This window comes from Astyanax mexicanus, chromosome 12 (genome assembly GCF_023375975.1).
Source record: "Astyanax mexicanus isolate ESR-SI-001 chromosome 12, AstMex3_surface, whole genome shotgun sequence".
Classification (NCBI taxonomy): Eukaryota; Metazoa; Chordata; class Actinopteri; order Characiformes; family Acestrorhamphidae; genus Astyanax; species Astyanax mexicanus.
The window spans coordinates 29016314-29031422 of NC_064419.1; the positions used below are offsets into that span (position 1 = coordinate 29016314).

The following is a 15109-nucleotide window of genomic DNA, read 5'->3' on the forward strand; positions in this document are numbered from 1 at the left end:
ACAGTAGTCTAGTCATTAGTCTAGTCTGCATCACGTGCATCATGTCTTCTGTAATGATTTAATTTTATATAAAGATAGAGTGCATCAATAACATCTCTCCAACTACACCCAGGTACATCTCACAAAGGAGACATTGCTCTACATGGGAAAATGTGGGTATACATTTCTTTGTATGTAACATATATATAAAAGCTAACAAAATTATATGATTGGCAAAGAAAAAGCAATTACAAAATTACAATTTTGTAAAATGTTTATTGAACACTGAACATTTTTAACATCCCAGCATACATACCAACCAAGTACAGTTAATTAAGCTTTAGCGTTGCTAACTACTCTTCTAAAACAATTACTTAGTAGTGCCATCCAGATAACAAATTTTGGTTTGTAGAGTAAATTTTTTTTAACATTACATCCTTAGAATGTTGAATCTATCTTGTTTTTGGATGTTCTTAGAACATTTTTGATAACACCACTTCACCCTTACTTTTATTTATTTATTTTTTTGTTTTGGAAGTGTTAGTCCTAATTACATTTCACCCCTTGGCCGTACCACTTACCTTTACCTCTCTGTTTTGATCATGCACACCAAGGGGTAGGGGTGTCCCGATTCCTGTTAGGATGTAGGGGGAGGGGGGAGGATTAGGGCTTGTTAGCCCTTCATACAGAGATTTTTCAGAGGCACACTTCAAACCAAGGGGTATGAGATTTGGTAAGGTCGCAACACAAACAACCAAAGAAACCCACAAATGTAAGTATTTTTCTTGTTAAAAGTGACAATTAGCACTACCATATTTTATTGTGTAGTTTCAATGTTTAATGACAGAATGTTTCATAACAAGCACAAAAAAGGTCACAAGTAGTCTGTCTCAGTAGCTAGCTAACTTTCTCGTCCTTAAATGCTGCAGCGGAAAAATAAAATAAAAGCTTAAAATCAAAGCTTATTTCAACTCCCCATCACAGAGGAATTAAGGAATTATTAACTAAGAGGAATTAATAATAATTAATTTCTGCACCACATCTCCCCCTTTCTAAAGACATACAATGCCCTAAAGTTGACTAGTTAACCAGCAGCTAGGTAATTGAGCTTTAGCATTCCTGATGACGTATCGGGTGCTTGAAGAGTTGTCCCAATTCTTAGGGACAGGATTTCAACTGTAACTCCAACGTTCCAACGTTTTAATCCATCACCTAATTTTATTTACATTATATTCCACTCAGAAATAAACTATGTCCCTCGCATTGTGTTCTCCCCTTTAATCAGAGCGTTTGCACAGCGCTTTGCTTACATTCTGTTTTTTACTGTTAAAATGCGCCATCTACAGGAGGCCGCATGTATGTTCAGTCAGCATTTAAGGTGGAACAAAAATCTGAATAAGACCCTGGCAAATAAGAAGCTAAATTCAGCATCGTGGGGAAGGGTTACACTTGAAATAAGGAGTAGGGGTAAATAGTAGGGCCAAATGGTGAAATGGGATTGGACCTTACTTTTAAGGTTTACAAAATGTTTATCTAGCTGGAAACATTATGTAAGAAACATTCTAACAATGTTGTGATGCTAACTATTCTTGTGTCACATGTTTTTATAACATTCCTGGAACATTATCTCTGAAACATAGGACTAACCTTCCTGGAAACTTTTCAAAATGTTTATAAATGTTCTTGCAACATTCTCTGTTAGCTGGATAGCTACTCAAGTTGCACATTATCCTCAGCAGTGCAATTTTAGTCATAAATTTACTTTGGTGACAACATGTACCTCAGCAATGCTACAGGTCACAAGTGGGTAAAATTTACACAGACTTTTGGTAAATTCACAAGTGCTAATGCTAATGTGAGCTTGAGCGCTAGATTGACTTGAACCTGCTATTTTTTGGCTGCCAGCTTCTTGCAGATAAACAATGACAAACAATGGTGCTGAGGAAGATGGAAGAAGGGGTTGGAATGACTTAAAATAAACAAGGCATTGTTAGGTATAATTTAATCATCGTTTGACTAACTCAGTCGAAAACTGAATAGCCTATTTTGCAATTTCGGACTGAATATTTTAGGTTGTCAAATTATTAGGGGCATTTCAAATTACAATACATATATTTCAGAGTTCCTATATATCAAACAAACTACAATACATTAAAATATTTTAACAAAAAATAAAGGTGTAGTATAATTGTATTTTCCGGGTTGGCAAGTAGGGGTGGGCAATATTATATTGTATACAATATATCTTGACACAGAAATATCATGATATTAAAAATCCATATCGTGATAATAGGGATGTTCTGTCTTAAAAGTAGTCCATTATTTACTGTGAAGCTTTAGGTGTATTTATTGTATAATTGTTTTAGTTTGCAGTTTATATGCATGAAAATATGTTTTGCTGCATTATATTATTTTATGCTATATTATTTATTTTGCCACATTATGATTATACTGTTATACTACTATACTATATTCCTGAAATTAATGAATTATTTTTCTGTTTTCCTATATCGCCAAGTATATTGTCATCGCAAAAATAACCTGAAATATCGTGATATTATTTTAGAGCCATATCGCCCACCCCTATTGGCAAGTGTACATTTATCAGGATTAAATGAAAGTTGTAAATTTGAAAATGTATGATTTATTTTGTGATGTTTCATTATGTCATTCTATATCATTCTGATACTTCTTAAACTATTTGAAAACATAATGTATTTTTTTCTGTCTACCAGGAATGAACCGTGTGCCCCTATCCAAAGGGAACACAGAGATCAATCCACTCTCTACAGTTACAGCACACCAGAGTAAGCAGACATTACTTAACCACTGGTAATGAAGTCCCAAGATGCACACAGCGTTCAGTACAAGCTCTCATCTGGGAACAAAATACAGAGAAAGAAAGACAGAACATGATGCCAGAGTGATCTAGAGACTTTACTAGTATGCATTACCCAAATGTTGCAAACGTTGCATATTTTATAAAAGGGTGGAGTTGGGAGGGGTTTAGATTATAGGCTTCAGAATGACTTTGCATTTTTTTTTGACAATGCATGAAACTTTAAATGATTCCAGATAATCTTCTGAATATACGTATGTTTTGTAAATAAAAAAAAAACAAAAACAAGCTTCAGACCTAATCAGGGTGTGAACTGGTTAATGGAATGGTTAGTTAATGTTTTAATCTGCATTGCAGGACAATGTTTGATACAAAGCAGATCCACCTTAGCAGCTGGCCAATGAGAGTCGAGAATCACTTCTCCTCCTCTTGTTTACTCCAGATGCACAAACAGCTGGACAGAACCGTAAAATGCCCAAATTACTGAGACCGTATACTGTGTGAACTGAGTTTTACTACTTTGTACAGGATTTCTGAACCTACAGAGTTACAGCTGACATCTGATTCAGTCAACATAAACATGAACATAAATACGACTTCATTTGAAATTGTGGTGGAGACAAACAAGAAAGAAGCATTTTGTATTATGTGCAGATAAATGTATGATCATTCTGAACAATTATCATCAATCATTTTTATTTATAGGAAACTGAGAAAAAAATATGTAGATTGATGCATCTAAACATGCCTTTTGGATTAATTTAAAAGTTACTATTGATATAAAAATGATAAAATACTTAGTTACCTCTTTACACTATGGGTCACAAAGAACAGTACTTAAGACAGTAATAAGTTAAGGAATGTATCAACTAATTATAACTAATAAATATTTTTTTATACTAAACATTTTTAAATGTTAAACATATTAAACATATATGTTTAATGCTTGTGTATGTTGTGTATGACTTTATAATTATTTGAGACATTCTGTAGTAAATAATGTACCCTTATTGTAAAGCGTTTCCAATATTTAATGTAATTTTCTCTTGAATGACAGAACATTTATATATATGTAAATACATATACCTTGACATGCACAAGAATGTGCCTATTAGCTTTACATTATATATATAATTTAGTAAATGAGTACAGGAAACATTTTTTGAATATTTGATCAAATGTTACAGATGCAACTAAAATCATGTGGACTTTTTTTTTTTTAACCTTATTATTAAGTCTTACTTGGTATACCTGTTTTCCATACGGGAACCTAATGCCTTTTGTATATGTCTATTATGCAGCTGCACATAAGAAACCTGTTCGTGTGTGAATTTTAATTCCATTGCATTTGTGATCGATTATACTTTATATTATTTCAAATTAGGTGCCAATAACTATCTCTCATTAGTTTTGTGATAATTGTCATCAGTCCATGTTAAATTTACTATACAGTAATTCCAGACCAGGCATTAATTTTGAGGTAAGTTCTGCATACTGCATGCATCCGGTGGGAGGGGGAAACGCCCCCTAGCTTCTCTTGCTCTTTAAATTCAGGTTGGACCAACATTCTGCCTCAAAACCCCTCAAAACAGGACCTGCAGAACATCAGCATGGTGAGATGCATTTGGTTTAATCTAGCTTTGAACTGAAAATGTTTTTCTTGCAGTTTTTTTTATGTTGTGCAGATATTATTATTATTATTATTTTTTATGAAAAAGCATCTGAAGCTAATGACCTTCCACTCAAAAATATAAAAAAGAAATACAAAAACAGTGTTTTTCTCTGTTTTTTTTTTAGACAACTTACACAGACAAAGGTGAAAAGGTATGTGACTCAGGAACCACTTTTACTCTTAGTAGTTAATGTCTTTGAGGAAAAGTAATATGCTTTATAATTATACCTTTGACAGATAACAGAGTAATATAGGATGTAAAAAAGCCAACACAAATATATAAAACAAACTTTTTATATATATAATTTTTTGCATTTAAATCTGAGCAATTGCAGTGAGTATTCAGTATATTTATTTTATATATAAAAATGTTTTACCCGATTTTCTTCCATCAGCATGAACAGGGCAGGTTCGTCTGCTTTGACCACATCACCTTCTGGGTGGGAAATGCAAAACAGGTCAGCTTATTTTCTAATGTGTTTTCTGCAAACAGTGTTATCCCTATGTTCTTCATCTTTGCTGTGAGAGGAGTAGAGGAGAGGAGTAGAGGAGTTTCTGTAGAAAAGGATGCTATTGGTTCTCATGAGGGGTGGAGGTATCAAAGATTCAGCCACTGAACACCATCCGCTCACTAATTTGATCCATATTGGCATTCTTTTTCTGGGGTTCTTTCACTGAGTGACCACATGGGGGTGCTCTCTCCACAATTTTAAATCTGAATCTCCTAAAAGAATTCTGTTTTTAGTCGCTGTCATTGAGAACTTTAAAATTCTTTATAATATATAAACTGTGTTTAGTTTCATTATACATTTATATAATGTATATATATTTTTTTCTGATTTTGGTTTTTATAGGTTTATGTTTGAGGAAATTGAACATTGCTGTTTTTTTTCTTTAAACTACAGACAACATTTCTCCCAAATTTCAAATACATTTTTTGTCATTTAGATATATATTTGCAGAAAATGAGAAACAACTGAAATAACAAAAAAGATGAAGAGCTTTCAGACCTCAAATAATGCAAAGAAAACAAGTTCATATTCATAAAGACTATTAATATGTGGTGGAATAACCCTGTTTTTTGTCACAGTTTTCATGCATCTTGGCATGTTTTCCTCCAACAGTCTTACACACTGCTTTTGGATACCTTTATGACACTCCTGGTGCAAAAATTCAAGCAGATCAGTTTGGTTTGATGGCTTGTGATCATCTTCCTCTTGATTATATTCCAGAGGTTTTTAATTTGGTAAAATCAAAGTAACTCATCATTTTAGTGGATTTTTTTGAAACTGTATTGTGAGAAATGCTTGGCATGTGTTTATAAATTTTTTGGGCTCAAAAAATAAATCATTTTTGCACAGATTTCAGAATCCTTTCATTCTTTACACTTTCCTTTGTTTTTTCATCCCTTTTATTTTTTGCAATTGAAGAATATAATTTGTATCACGATATCTTCACGTGTATCTATAGCAAATTACTTATTGTTCTGTGTTTTGTGTCTCAGGCAGCTTCTTTTTACTGTAATAAACTGGGTTTTGAGCCGCTGGCATACTCAGGACTGGAGACTGGAAGCCGTGACATGGTCTCCCATGTAGTCAAGCAAGGAAAGGTGGGGATGTTGTTACTGTTATCATAATCTTCTTAACCTGCAATTTTAGTATAATAAAAGCTGCTATGATTGCTTCAACATTGATATGTTCTTGTTCTATGTTCTCTTGTTCACTGTAGATCATTTATGTCTTTTCCTCTGCCCTGAATCCTGGTAACAAAGGTAAAACAATGTGAAACAATATTTTTTTTTATTCAGCTTTTACCAAAAACGTATCAATAAAGAGTATACTAATACTAATTTACTGCATTGTTTAATCAGAGATGGGGGAACACCTTGTGCAGCATGGAGATGGGGTGAAAGATGTGGCTTTCACTGTAAACAACTGTGAATTCCTGGTGCAGGTAATGAACAACTCCCTGCCCTTTTGTTATTTTATACAGAGTTGTGTTAAATTTACTTTTTTTTATATTATTATTATGCACATATTATAATTTAAGACAAAATTGAGATTCATTTTAGTTCAGTAGAAGTTTATCATTATTATACCTTTGCACGAGTATACATACCTGTCAAGTCTCCCGTTTTGGCCGGGAAACTACCGTATTTTACTCCTCTTTCCCGCCGTCCTCCCGTATTAGTATTTTCCCGTAAATTTCCCGTATTATACTAAATAAAAAAATATATAGGCCACAGGCGACAATGCACTGACCGCTGTGTGTCTCTTAACCAATCGTGGTGCCGGTTCAAGGAGAAAGTCCCGCCTTTCAGGAGAAACAGCCAATCAGCTTGCTGGTTTTGCGGAGCGCAGTTTAGTGTGCGGGAAGCCCCGCCCCTCCCCTCGCTGTGAGTTCAGGCAGCTAGTCGGAGCAGCTGTCGTTAAAACTAATCTGGATATACGGAGATTTTTCTAAAAGAAAGGTAGTGTAAACTGTGATGAGATTGTTTCTGATAGCTGGTTAAAAAGACTCTTCTCTGAATCAAAACATAAATTAAACCCACTGTGTGTTTAATAAAATACAGCTTGTGACTCTTAACTTTAGAATTAGCTAGATAGATATTCAGGGTTTGAGAAAAATCTACATATATATATATATATATATATATATATATATATATGTATATATATATATATATATATATATATATATATATATACATATATATATATATATATATATATATATATATATATATATATATATATATAATGCCCTGCCCTGATGTGCCTGATCAGCCAATAACTATCATTTCCAAACTCTATTAGTTCAGGGCTAGTTTTAGGGTTTGTTAGAATTTGTTTAAATCTCAAGTATTGTGGTGTAATGTATTATTTAGAAGGGGTAGAAGAGATGGTTGAGCTGGAGAGAGAGAAAATGTGGAGAGGGCTGAAATTAACTGAACTGATCAGGAGTGGGCTGAACGATAGAAAGAAGTATTAATGAAAGATTATTAATTGTGTAGGCCCCTTAGGACTATTATTTACTTATGGAATATATCTGATCCATGTCCTTTTTGTAAATTTGTGCACCCTTCAATTTAAATTTTAAATCTATTAAATAAAAATATATATATAAATATATGTTGGGGCGGCGGAAAAAATCCCTTATTTTTAAGTCCAAAACTTGACAGGTATGAGTATAGAGTATAAAGAGAATGCTGGTTTTTGTCTCTGTTTATACTGAGGACTGTCAGTTTTCATTTGTATTAATTGACAGAAATCAGAAATACAAATACATTTCTACAAAAATGCAATACTACTGTTCAGAACATGTTTTGTGTGTAACTAAACAGAAAGCAAGAGAAAGAGGTGCCATCGTTGTCAAGGAACCTCATGTTCTAGAGGACAAATTCGGCAGGGTGAAACTTGCAGTGCTGCAGACTGTAAGTATTGTGCCTTTATACACAAAGTAAACAACCATTTTATAGTGAAAGTGAAAAATGCATTGGGTTTCTTTACTATTTTAGGCCTTCTACATAAATAACTATAAATCAACCATTTATTCCGTTTTTTTTTTTTCTGTAGAATTGTAAATTATTTTTAAAAGATTTTATGAATTAATTAATTTACAGTACCAGTCAAAAGTTTGCATTGTATTGACTAATATTTAAAGTGGAAAAAAATAAGATACATACATGGAATTATGTAGTAATCAAAAAAGAATTTGGCCTCCACAATCCCCTGACCTAAACCCAACTGAGATGGTGATTTGGGATGAGCTGCAACTTTAAAGTGTGAAGAAAAAGAAGCAACTATTGTTCAGCACCTCTAGGAACTCCTTCTAGGAACTAATCCAAATTTAGCAAATTAAAATAGTCTAAAGTATAAAACATATTCTGGTTTGATTACCACTTTTCCACATGTGCTTGTGTGTAGCTTTAATGCTTATTTTTAATAAAAAAAAAATCATATAAAAAACATAAAAATAAAAAACATGCAATGAGAAGAGGTTAGTTCAAAATGTTGAACTCTCCCCTTACCACCCATTCTCTCTACCCTTCTTTATCTCCTTATTTATCTCCCCTTTTCTTTTTATAACTCTATATTTCTCTTTCATTTTCTCTTAATTTGTTATCTTTCTCTTCTTTTTCTCCTCTTCTCTTTATTCCGTTTGAACCCCTGGCCTGTCTCTAGGTCCCTCTTATTAGTATTTGCTATTTGTCCACTTTATCTATTATCTAGTATAGCTCTTTTTTATGTAAAAAAAACAAAAGAATACGTGATTTCTCTTTCTCCTCTCATTTTATATACTTAGTTTGCTAGTATTTCCCCACGCCCTTACTGAAAGAGATGGAAAAGAGAGAGGGGGGCGAACTCAGATGATTGGGCAGGAGTTCGGGGCAGCTTCGCTGGAAAAGCGTGAAGCTGAAACCCCCCCACACAAGAGAAAGGGAGAAAATTAATGAAGGAGGAAGATAGGGAGGAGGTGGGTTGCGAGGTTGTTCGACACGCAGGTAGAGAGGAAGTGACGGTTTATATATGGAGAGTGGGAGGAGTAAGGGCGTGGCTCAAACTCCCAAAATTAAGTTAAAAACTCCACTAACTACACTCTAAGCCAAGGGTGCTTATTTCTTGTTCTGAAGATCTACCACTCTGACTTGAATATTCAGATGCACCTTTGAGTTTCCATAGACCTATACAGAAAAATTGCCTTTTCTAAAGAAACTTTGATTAATGCTCCTTATTTAAGGTATATCATTATACTAATGTATAAATTATGAAAGTTTAGGAATTAAAGAAATCTTAATTTAAATTAATTTAATTAATTTACATACAGACTCTTAGATTTAATTGTGTTAACAAATGCAGTCTATTAGCTATAGCAACATTTTAACATGGTTTTGCGTCTGCAGTCTTATAGAATTTCAGATGTTCAGCTCTTTATGTTCTCTAACTCAGTACGGAGACACTACCCACACTCTGGTGGAGAGGGAAGGCTATAATGGGCTGTTTCTGCCAGGGTTTCATGCTCCTCTGTTCCGTGATCCTCTATTGGATAAGCTGTAAGTAAAAAATATTCACAAAATCTTGATGTGTATGTCACGCAGCAGTTATTGTCATTGTTTTAATAACAGTCACATCATCAACAATCAACATCTATAATTTTTTTCACAGTCCATGTGGTAAACTGGATTTCATTGACCATGTGGTGGGAAACCAGCCAGACGATGAGATGGTGCCAGTGGTGGAATGGTGAGAAAGCAGCTTAGTGTCTCCTCTCACACTATCCATCTTTTTTAAGGGTGTTCATTAATTTGATTTTTGTTCAAATAATAATAAAAAATAATTCCAATTAAAAAATATGAATCATATTATAGACAGGTGGGAAGGTAAGTAGAGTGTGAGACAGCAGGGTGTGAATAATTATTAATTATTAAAACTTTTTATTAAACCAAAGAGCTGCAGCCCACAGGGCTATGTTAAATAGCTGGCCCTCCAAAGGGAAACTGCCATTCCAGTCCTGACCAATCAGAACACAGCTCACAGAGTCCTGCTGTCTCTATAGTGAGGGTGAAGAACACTAAAGCGAAAGTGTAGCTAGAGAGAAAATGCCAGGAATGGCAGAAGACAAGGGAAAGGGAAGGAGGGAGGTGGCTGTATTTCACTGAATGCTAGTGGCTGCCCGCCTATTGTAAGATGAGGCGCCAGTTTTGCATGAGAGTGAGTTCAGCCATGACTCAGCATCAGTCTGCATCTGGAGGTAGTTATGGGCGGAGAATTGAGGGGCCCTATATGCATCCCACAAACAGCAATTATCTGAGTGCAGAGGAAAGGGCCAGCAAGGGGCCTAAGATTATGAGACTTTGCTGCCACATTCTGCGCTTAACTAAAATCTTATTTAATTTCTGGTTATGAACACATATTTAATGATAATATTAATAATAATAATAAGAATTAAAACAAATGACACTCAGTCATTTGTTCACCCTTACATGTAGCCAGCTGTGGTATCTGACAGTTATCATTTAATCACAAATGGGCCGTTAGAAATGACCTGAAATAAAAATTCTCTTCACTTGAATCCTCGTTCGAATTAAGGAGGTTTTGGTCTCCTGGATGGTAGCCATTTTGGATTATACCAATTAACTTTACATTTGCACTTACTGCATTTAATAAATGGATAGTTACATTACATTACATTACATTACATTTGGCAGACGCTTTTGTCCAAAGCGACTTACAATAATGAAGTACAAAAGTAATAGGAATTAAGATAAACCATTTTTAGATAGGGCTTAAAGGAGGTCGAAGGGAAATAAAGGGATAGAGAAGTGAAGGAGGGGAAGAAGGAAATGAAGTTAGAAGTAGTTAGTGTGTTAGAGGTGTTAGGAGAGTAAGTGCTCTTTGAAGAGCTCTGTCTTCAGGAGTTTATTAAAGATAGTGAGAGATTCTCCTGATCTGGTAGTGGAGGGTAGTTTGTTCCACCATTGGGGAACTCTGTATGAGAACAGTCTGGATTGCTTTGTGTGAGTGTTTGGTAAAGCGAGGCGACGTTCATTGGAGGAGCGCAGCGGCCGGGAGGTAGCGTAAGCCTTCAGGAGCGAATGCAGGTAGGAAGGAGCTGTTCTGTCATCACCTTGTAGGCGATTGTAAGAGTTTTGAATTTGATGCGAGCATCAACTGGTAGCCAGTGGAGCTCAATGAGCAGCGGGGTGACATGTGCCCGTTTTGGCTGTTTGAAGACCAGACGTGCTGCTGCATTCTGGATCATTTGGAGTGGATTTACTACGCAGGCCGGGAGGCCAGTTATCAGGGCATTGCAGTAGTCGAGGCGTGAGATGACGACTGCTTGTACCAGGAGTTGGGTGGCCTGTTGCGTCAGAAACGGTCTAATTTTCCTGATGTTATAAAGCACGAAGCGGCAGGATCGAGCAACTGAGGCCACATGGTGCGTGACGGAGAGATAGTCATCAACCAGAACACCCAGGTTCCTAGCAACCTTTGTCGGTGAGAGAGAGAGAGAGTCGATACTTATAGAGAAGTTGTGTTGAAAAGATGGTTTTGCTGGTATGACCATAAGTTCAGTCTTTGAGAGATTTAATTGAAGGTGATGCTCCTTCATCCATGAGGATATGTCAGAGAGACACTGTGTCATAGTTGTCATAGTTGAGCAGAATTCAGACACATGCTGAGGCAGAAAACTGTATTTATTGTATAAAGGGGCAAAACAAAGAGTGGTCATAACAAATAGGGTCAATACCGGCAGACAGGAGCAGCAAGGGTTAACCATATCAGAGCAGAAGGAGAGTCAAGGGTTCATACACAGCAAGGCGATATCAGAGGAGAGGCAAAAATCAGGGTAAACGAGAAAAACAAATCAAGGTCGGTACACGAGAGATCAAAACATGACAACAGACATGACAATAGTAGTATAAATATGTAGTGTACTCATTTAACCATAGTTTTTATTCGAATATTAATGCACTATTGAGAATTGTGACTTAATTGGTAATTGTTTATTTTGGTTAAGCATATATTGTTGAATCCCACAGTGTTTTATGTTGCTGCCTACAAAACTGATATTACTACTTATTACATGAATGTACTAATAAGTGTCACAAACAGTTGGTTTACATACATACGTAAATCTAAGGAATTGTGCAAAAATAACCTAAATAATTGGTTGTTACCGTTCAGCCTAGATTTTATTTTATATGGATGGCAGCATTAATGCGAAGTAGAAAAGAAAATGGACATATCATGTAGTATTCTGTCATGCCCATATTAGGGTCTGCTGGTGTAGCATGGATTTAAAAAAATCACTACTCCTGATTTTAATTACTGCCAAGGAAACCTGGCTAACCTCATTTCTGCAGCTAGTTGATGAGAGTTATTTCACATGTAGCAAAATGTATCCTTTGGCACAATAACAACATAATTCTGAGGATCCACAGATGTTAACCACAGGGCTTGATATAATAAAAAAAATGATCATTTCTGTTAACAACAAATCCAGCTCAGACCAGAGTATGTAATATAAGCATGATGCTGTCTGTGGGACAACTACACAACTTCAGTGGTGTGGAGAAATGTGGATACCTGTACTGTTCTAGGAGCGTTTAAGCAACATTGTGTGAGAATTGGAATTTATTTGCTCCTTGTCAGTGAAGAATTAACAAAAAAGATACAGCTGCATTAGGGCAATTCTGTTTCTGCTCGTGTGTGTGTGTGTGTGTGTGTGTAGGTACCAGAAGAACCTGTTGTTCCACAGGTTCTGGTCTGTGGATGATAAGCAGCTGCAGACTCAGTTCAGTGCTTTGCGCTCCATAGTGGTGGCAAACTATGAGGAGACAGTGAAGATGCCCATTAATGAACCAGCCATGGGAAAACGCAAATCCCAGATCCAGGCAAGCACACACACACCCACACACACACATGCACAATTTTGAGGTTACCTACACACGCGCTTTAGAATGCGTGTGTCTGCCCATTTACACAAGGAAATAATTAACATGCATACACATGTGCACGCATTCTATTTATATCCAGATGCACTTCAGTAAACACACATGCACCTACACAAACACATTCAGTTCCCATACATATGTGTCCACACACACACATTTTTAATTTAGTTCACACTTCACACACACATCAGTGTACACCAGCAGATCGGCATCAACGAAGAGATCACGTACGATTACATACACATATATACCCAAACACATATTATTGCTGTTGTTCAAAAACCTTGTCTCTCAATTTTGCCATTTTTGCTCACTTTTTGACATAAAGTGTGTCTTGCAGTTGATCTTTACATTTGGCCAAATTTAATGATTAATGGACCAATATAAGTGCACCAATAAAAATAAATAAATAAATAAATAAATAAATAAATAAATAAATAAAAAAAAAAAAAAATATATATATATATATATATATATATACACTGATGCCCACTAATGTTTTTTTTTGTCCTTCTTTGTGTGTTTGTTTGTGCAGGAGTACGTGGAATACTATGGTGGCCCAGGAGTCCAGCACATTGCCATGAACACCTCCAACATTATTGAAGCTGTGAGTAAACCCTAGATATCTCCAACTATTGGATTAAAAACAGCAGGATCAAAACCAGAATACCTGGTATAATGAAGGATTTGACTATTAGCCAATAATCTTTTTACAAAACTGAATTAAGTGCAGGTATGCAGAATGAGTTAAATGCGATGAGATTTACAAAAATTAATTATATAAATGAACTAAATAAATAAATAAATATATAAATACGTTAAAAATTTTTTTTGCCTTTTTCCTTAGATCCGAAATCTGAAGGAGCGTGGCATGGAGTTCATGAGTGTACCAGGTACCTACTACCAACAGCTTAGAGAAAATCTAAAGCTTTCCAAGGTCAAAATTACTGAGGACATCAGCATTCTGGAGGTGAGATATTACCTTCTTTTTTATTACTATCCAAAATATAGTATATTTTGTATAGTATACTATATATTATAGTCTTATCCTTGAGTAACATTAACTAAGTGTCCTTTATTGTTATTTTTATTATTTATTTATTTATTTAGTTAGTAAGTTAGTTAGTTACTTAGTTATGGTTCTGCTAATGGAGGAAATGTGGATTTTTGCTATTAAGCTAAATCAACAATTCAACAACACTTTAAATCCTGCATTTCCTCCAGGAACTGAAGATTTTGGTGGATTATGATGATAACGGCTACCTCCTCCAAATCTTCACCAAACCAGTCCAGGACAGGCCCACTGTATTCCTGGAGGTTATTCAGAGGCACAACCACCAGGTGAGTTTGAAGAAGAAAAAAAAAAACATTTTAACCATGTAGCTTCTCCCTGCAGGCTTCACAGGTTAAAAGTGTTCAATCCATATGGGGATATTTAACAATAACATGTTAGCTCATAACATAGTCAGTAACATTCTGTTAAACAAAGTACACGTCTTTGTTCATAAATATATTTTGAAATTACATTTAATATTAAACCACGCTTTTGTTTTCTTTATTACAGGGATTTGGTGCAGGTAATTTCAAGTCCCTGTTTGAGGCAATAGAGGCAGATCAGAATGCCAGAGGAAACCTCACTGTCCTGACTCCTAATGGAAACACTGAGGAAATCTGACATACATCACTACACTCAGCAATAAGAAAGAACAATAAATCCATTGTGTTGGTTTTTCTACTTTTTATATTAAACACTCCTACAACACCTTCATTGTTTTATTTGGTATTTATGAATGTTGTTTGTGGTGCCCAAAAACTGTTAGCTATGTGTGTTTTACCCACATTATCTAAGGTAGCTAAGGTAGCTTTTGAAAATAGACCACCTAAAAACCTTTCTTTTTAAAACTTTTCTTTTTTGATTTTCCTTTTAACAATATTGAGAGGTTAATGTAATATTCCTGAACATTTAGAAGTTACAACTAAAGTTTTTTTTTTAATTACTGAGGACATCAGCATTCTGAAGGTGGGCTATTACATACAACAACACATTAAATGCAACTGCATTTTCTTAAGGAACCGACATTTTTGTTGGCTCATGATAACGACTACCTCCTCCAAATCTTCACCAAACCTGTCCAGGACAGTCTTGTGGAAAAAAGACCAC

The 15109-nt window shown here is 35.2% G+C and overlaps 1 protein-coding gene across 1 annotated transcript; it reads left to right on the forward strand.

Annotated features, from left to right (window-relative positions):
• The first annotated feature begins 4299 nt into the window (after positions 1-4299).
• On the forward strand, positions 4300-14710 carry hpdb (4-hydroxyphenylpyruvate dioxygenase b). The gene is made up of 14 exons (XM_007237391.4): positions 4300-4431; positions 4616-4642; positions 4886-4948; positions 5995-6099; positions 6219-6261; positions 6361-6443; positions 7834-7923; positions 9440-9543; positions 9656-9733; positions 12726-12888; positions 13484-13555; positions 13796-13918; positions 14173-14289; positions 14513-14710. The coding sequence occupies exons 1-14, from the start codon at positions 4429-4431 to the stop codon at positions 14621-14623; spliced, it is 1182 nt and encodes a 393-aa protein (XP_007237453.2). The 5' UTR covers positions 4300-4428; the 3' UTR covers positions 14624-14710.
• Positions 14711-15109: the final 399 nt, after the last annotated feature.

What these genes read in the sequence shown, in the direction of transcription:
- hpdb (XM_007237391.4), top strand. An exon ending in GATCCTCTATTGGATAAGCT is followed by an intron (nt 9,544 to 9,655) that starts GTAAGTAAAAAA and finishes TTTTTTTCACAG; the next exon opens with TCCATGTGGTAAACTGGATT. An exon ending in AGGACATCAGCATTCTGGAG is followed by an intron (nt 13,919 to 14,172) that starts GTGAGATATTAC and finishes CATTTCCTCCAG; the next exon opens with GAACTGAAGATTTTGGTGGA.